The following is a 6,000-nucleotide window of genomic DNA, read 5'->3' on the forward strand; positions in this document are numbered from 1 at the left end:
AGTCTTCTTCCCCTACATCACCATTCTTCTCTAGATTAAAGTCTATAGACAAAACTGGACATTTAGAATGAAAAAATAAATAAATAAGATGAAAAGTACTGATTCTAGATAACCAACTTTCATCAGATGTGAATCTTTCCAGCTAGTGTTCAGGCAGCTAGGTTATCTGGGCAGCCACTAACTGCTTATAGTAGTATCAGTCACAGAGATACAATTCTATGAAACAATCTTCATTAAACTAAAATTAGAAAGTAAAGGGCTGAGAGATGGCTCAGAGGTTAAGAGCACTGACTGTTCTTCCAGAGGTCCTGAGTTCAATTCCCAGCAACTACATGGTGGCTGTAACCATCTGTAATGAGATCTGGTGCCCTCTTCTAGCCTTCAGGGATGCAGGCAGATGCTGTATACACAATTAATAAATAAATTAAAAAAAAAAAAGAAAGTAAACCCACTATATTCTACTTGTACTGGCCAGAAAACCATATACAACTTAGTCAAAAGTGTGTATTATCTCATTGGGAAAGTGACAGACTATTAATTTGTCTTTCATGATTTATAGTCATTTCTAGAAGCTATCACACCAACTACTGTATAGGCATTTATCCCAAAGTAGTGAAAAATCATGAATTTACTTCAAAATTCAATCTAGTGTGTACACACACAAACACAGATAGATATATGTAACAGCCACTTGAAAAGTCCTAACTAAACAGCTATTTGGGGTTTGTACTTCTGAGCACCTTGACCCTCACTGTCCCTAACACTAGCTAGCACTGCTTTACTTCCTTCATTGGTTTTTCTACTTTCTACATCTACCTTTCCCCACCTACTTTTAATTTCAAGTCTAGCTAGGGTAGTAGAGCTAGTATAGCTCCATGAAAACACTTGCCTCTCTAGGCCAGGAGCTAGGTTCAATCCTAAGCTCCACACCAAAGGCAAACAAATACAGTCCAGCACTCAGCGAATTGTCTGCACTTTCCCTTGTATACTGCCTTCTGTCTGCCTTCCCAGTTAGCATTTTAAACTTCATTTATTCAGCCATCTCTAATCACATGTAGCAACCCAGTGAAAAGCCCGTACCCTACCTCTTTAAACATGGGAGTAATGAATCAAGTACCTGAGAAATTTCTGTGACTGGAGAAACAGCACACTCTCTCTCCAGTGCGAACAGTGACTTAACTCCCTCCCCAAAAAGGGGGCTTTAAGAAATAAAATGCTGGGGGCAAAGTGCTTTGTTAAGAACCAAATAGTACCTGGTTGTAATCAAATTTTCAGGTTGGCGATTTTTCTTTCTTTTTTGGATTTTCGAGACAGGGTTTCTCCGTAGCTTTTGGTTCCTGTCCTGGAACTAGCTCTTGTAGACCAGGCTGGCCTCGAACTCACAGAGATCCACCTGCCTCTGCCTCCCGAGTGCTGGGATTAAAGGCGTGCGCCACCACCACCAGGCTGATTTTTCTGATTAAACACTTTTACAACAACAGAGAAAGCCTTCAACTGTTCCATTTCTTGGTGGCAAAAGAGACTAAGATAAGACAAAGCATCAGAAATGAGTTCATCGTGGGATCAAATCAGTTACTCTATGGTCACATCTTAAGGTTAAAAAAAAAAAAAGGCCAAAAAAAAAAAAAAAGGCCAATGTCTATGAAGTAACACACATGGCCTTTAAAAACCTCAAATGGCTACAATATCAGGGTACTACCGCATTTAAGGATGAGGAAAAAAGAGACTAAAATTGTTTCTCTGTATCTTCCCCAGAGAAAGCACTCCTTATAAAGTAATTAAGTGAACATTTTAAAAAAAAATCTACCTCTGCCCAACCTTTCCAGCTATTAACTTTGAGAGCTGGCCTGAAAAACGCTTTACTCGCATGTGATTGTCAAGCAGATCACTCATAAACAAGAATTTGCAAATATGTGTCACAGTTCAAAATGTGTCAACTCTAGCATCATCACACTGGTTGCCTTCCTGTCACCCGGGAGCCACCTGGTACCAGCTGCAGAAGGGCATGATCTCGGAAAGGGTCTAACAATTTCAAAACAGTCATTTTGGGGAACAATCAGGAATTCTACCAAAGTTGTAATGAAGCCACACCAAAAAAAGAAAGGCTGGAGAGATTGTTCAGTGCTGAAGACAGCATACTCTTCCAGACTCAGTTCTAGCACCAGCATGAAGTGGCTCATAATCATCCCCTCCATCTCCAGGGGAATCTGACACCTCGAACCTGTATTCAGGTGCATCTATACATACACACACACACACACACACACACACACACACACACACACACACACCTTTTAAAATAAATCTTTGAAAAAAAATCCTTAAAAACTGTATACCTATGTGGACTCAGCACTACAGCTACAACCTCATTTTCTCTATAATAAACACCCCTTTGCTGTAGAGTAGCTTCTTCTTCCCCTCCCCATAAAAACAATTCCACAGAATTTCAAAAGCACTCTATCTAACAGACTGATCTCACCTACACAATCCTAGACTCCTATCAACTTTAAGGGTCAATAATACTTTTTCATTGAGTGCTGCATCCTAAACCCACTCAGGAGGTAGGCTGTAACATACTGCACTTGCCTAATATTTGGAAAACCCTCGGTTTGATCTTCAACACACTGGAGATGGAGAATGATCTGGGGTTGATCTTTTTTTTTTCATGAGTTCACGCAAACACAAAGTATGGTCACTTATTTATTAAATTTCCCATTTAATATTTTCCCAACTATGGTAAACCAAGGAGTGACTATGTGACTTCACCAGTTGCTAACTGTGTGCTTAACATAACACAGGTTCCTGTCTTCATCGAAGTGAGATGAGGCCATCAACACCAGAAGCTTTGAAATACTAAGTTCCTTGTACATAAAATTCTATTTTAATTGTCTATTAACTTTATGAAATCCCTAAAGTTTATATTTCATGGTGGATAAATTCTGAAACATCCTCAATTCTCAAAGGAGTGTGTTTTCTAGAGATCCTAAACTCCTTAAAACCCAAGCATCTCTCTTAGAGGAACAGAGCAAGACTGTGCCGCTAAAGGGACACCTGGCTCACCCCAACTCACTTCTTTAACTTTAAACTCAATTCTTCAGCTTGCTGCTCTAAAAAGCACAGGGAGGAGGAAGTTTCGACATCACCAAAATAGAGGAATCCCTTAGGAATTGGCAGTCTGTTTGCTCCTACCTTCGACACAAATCCTAACAAGTCTATTTGGTCTGAAATACAGTAAGAGGTGACTCAGAAACAAATTAGCAGGTGCTGGGGACTGTCTTAGGAAGTCAGGCTACTCAGTGAAAGTCTTACACACACACACACACACACACACACACACACACACACACACACACGGGCTCCAAAAGAAAGGCCGAAATCTCTGAGCAAGAGACAAGAACATTTCATAAATGTTGGGCAAGCACTATTTATCAACCGTCCCAAGGATCTTTCTTACCCTTCTCAGTGTCCAAAGCATAAAAACATGCTCTTAACCATGGATGCTTTTCCTAATAAAGTGTTTTTGACACTACATCTCAAACAGTTACACACACACACAAACACACACACCCCGATATTCCAGGACAAATACTTAAATTCAACCATCAGCCACCTAAAGTAAGTAAAAGTCTCTCAGGGAGTATTTAAGGACAAAGGGCTACTCCTGTAAACAGTCCTGGCAAGTGTTTGTAGTTGACGGGTAACATTTTTTTCCTCAGAGACAGATTCTAATCAATCCTCACCTCTGACATATGTCCAAGAGCTACCACATATGAAGTGTAATCTAAAGTTGTCTATAAATGCCTGTGGTTAATATTTAATCACAATGTTTTAAGTTTCACCCAGTAAAACCTCTATCAGATCGTGGAAAAGGAAATATGAACGCAATCTCGTACTCAGTGTGTTTACTATACGCTTATCTTGACCTCACGTCTCTAATCGTCAGCTTTACTAATTGATACGCCTTTTAAAAACTTTATGCCTTTACCCACCATCACAATTCTCAATAAGGACTTCGTGCGTTCAAGTCACACCAAGGTGAAAGATCAAATGCTAAACTCCTAAAAATAAGGGCGCTGTGAGTGAGAGCAGAAACTGCGTCTTCGAGGGGGTAGGGGCGCCATGGACACGTACAGTAGGAGCTCACATTCAGCAAAACCCGGGAGCGACAGATCAGGTGACTTCACACCAGCCACTTTCCAGCCAGAAGCCAAAGACTAGCAGCCCCAGGGTTCCTAACCCCGGTTTGACAACCTAAGCCAACACTTGGAAGCCCGGCCAAGCGCAACTCCTGCGCATGGGTAGGGAGGATCGAAGAGCTCGAGAACCTGAGCCCGGGCCACAGCCCTGGCCTGCGGACTGCGGCTCCCACCGGCAAGGGTGTGTGTGGCGAGCACGGCGACCTGGCAGCCAGGTGCCAGCGGTTCCCGCGTCCTCCGCCGCCACCGCCACCACCACAGCCACCACCACCGCGGGGGCCCAAGCGTCCCGCTCTTCCCTCTCTTCCCCGGCCCGCGCGTGGCACCCAAGGCAGCGAGTGCCCGCCGGGTGACCGACCTCGGGGCGTCCCGGCCCCGCGGCCCCGACTCGAGGCCGCCCCCTTGGGTCGGGGCGGACGCGGCAGCAGCCACGCGGCGGGCAGGGGGCCGGGCCGCCCGTTCACCCGCCAGCTGGGAGAGCTGAGGCCCGTGGGCCGCCCTCTCAGGCCGCGCGCGAGAGCGGGCGGGCGGGCGCGGGGCACGGCTGAGGCTAGGCCCTGCGAGCGACCGCGGCGGCGAGAACGGAGCCCGGCCAGCCGCTGACTTCGACCCCGCCGGGCGCGCGGTGCTCGCCAGCCTGAGCGGCCGCGGCCTCCCGGACACCCGGCCCCCGTGGCCTCGGCCCTACCGGCCCGTACCTAGGGAGGTCGTGGACGAGACGTGGTTCACCCCGACGCTCGGGTCGCTAGTCTGCCGCCGGCGCCTCAGCCCCTGGTGCTGCTGCTGCCTTCGCGCTGCCTCGTCCCCCTCCGCCATCTTGTACCGATTTAAAATTAACTCCCCACTGACGTCAAACGCCGCCGCCGCTTTATCAACCTCCCGGGAGCCGGCGGGGCGGCCTGCGGGTCCTAGCGCCGCCCTCGGCCTGCACCGCCCTGCGCGCCCCCGCCACGCCCATCCTCGCCCTCGCCCCGCCTCCGCCCGGCCAGCCTCCTCCCCCGCTCCGCTGCTCTCTAGCTTTAGGAAGAAGTGGGGGACCCGCTGTGGCCTGCGCCACTGTCTCCCGCCCCCACCTTCTCGGGCTCGGTACCACACCCCCTTGCCGCAGGGCGGAGAAGGCATCTTCGGAGAACCAAGTCCCTCCTTTCCCAGTTCTCTTCACAGCTCTGATGTGGACTCGTGCCCTGCACGTGAGGTTGCGTTCCACATGCTTTCCCTTCCCTCCTTCTTATCCCCAACCCTCTCCCGTGCCAACTGTCGCTAGTGCCTGGCGTCTCTTGATATTTTCTTTGCCCTGCACAGAGAACGTTCCTCTTCCCACCCCTATTCTACAATTCGTTTGCATTAGCACATATGCTTCTGAGAGACTACTTTGCCCTCTCAACTATACATGTCTGGTGGGGGGAAAAAGCGCTCTGATGATGAGAGAATGGATTCCAACAGGTCCTTTTCTAACTGAAATAAACCTTCTTGTGGAATCCAGTGACATCATGTAGGAAGTTCGATTAACTTTATAACGGCAATGTCAACCTGTGGAGGCGTCTGTGGAAGATGGCTCCTAGTCTCATGGATTTTTACCACATCCACGGTGACATCAGAAATTCCTTTTCTATGGTAAAGAAGGAAGCCCAGGTTTCCAAATGGCTGTCTTGTCCGGATCTCTTAAGCCTAGACTTCCCAACCTTTAATCCCATGAGATCTCTATAAAAAAGCACGAATTGTCATCAACATTTGCAAGGACTTTTTATTAGACTGCTGGGGATTCCTCCCCACCCCCACCCCTCACTCCCGCAAGGTAACCCTG

General features: G+C 47.4%; 1 protein-coding gene across 3 annotated transcripts in view; it reads right to left on the reverse strand.

Annotated features, from left to right (window-relative positions):
* Positions 1-5,052, reverse strand: part of Atl2 (atlastin GTPase 2) — a 45,223-nt gene extending 40,171 nt beyond the window's left edge. For 2 of the 3 annotated variants that reach the window (XM_075955766.1, XM_075955764.1), the window contains exon 1: positions 4,895-5,052. In XM_075955766.1, coding sequence (XP_075811881.1) covers positions 4,895-5,012 — 118 coding nt within the window. In that variant the 5' untranslated portion in view covers positions 5,013-5,052. The remainder of the gene's footprint in view (positions 1-4,894) is intronic. The other variant, XM_075955765.1, reaches the window with a different exon arrangement.
* Positions 5,053-6,000: the final 948 nt, after the last annotated feature.

Source organism: Microtus pennsylvanicus, chromosome 21 (assembly GCF_037038515.1).
Source record: "Microtus pennsylvanicus isolate mMicPen1 chromosome 21, mMicPen1.hap1, whole genome shotgun sequence".
Classification (NCBI taxonomy): Eukaryota; Metazoa; Chordata; class Mammalia; order Rodentia; family Cricetidae; genus Microtus; species Microtus pennsylvanicus.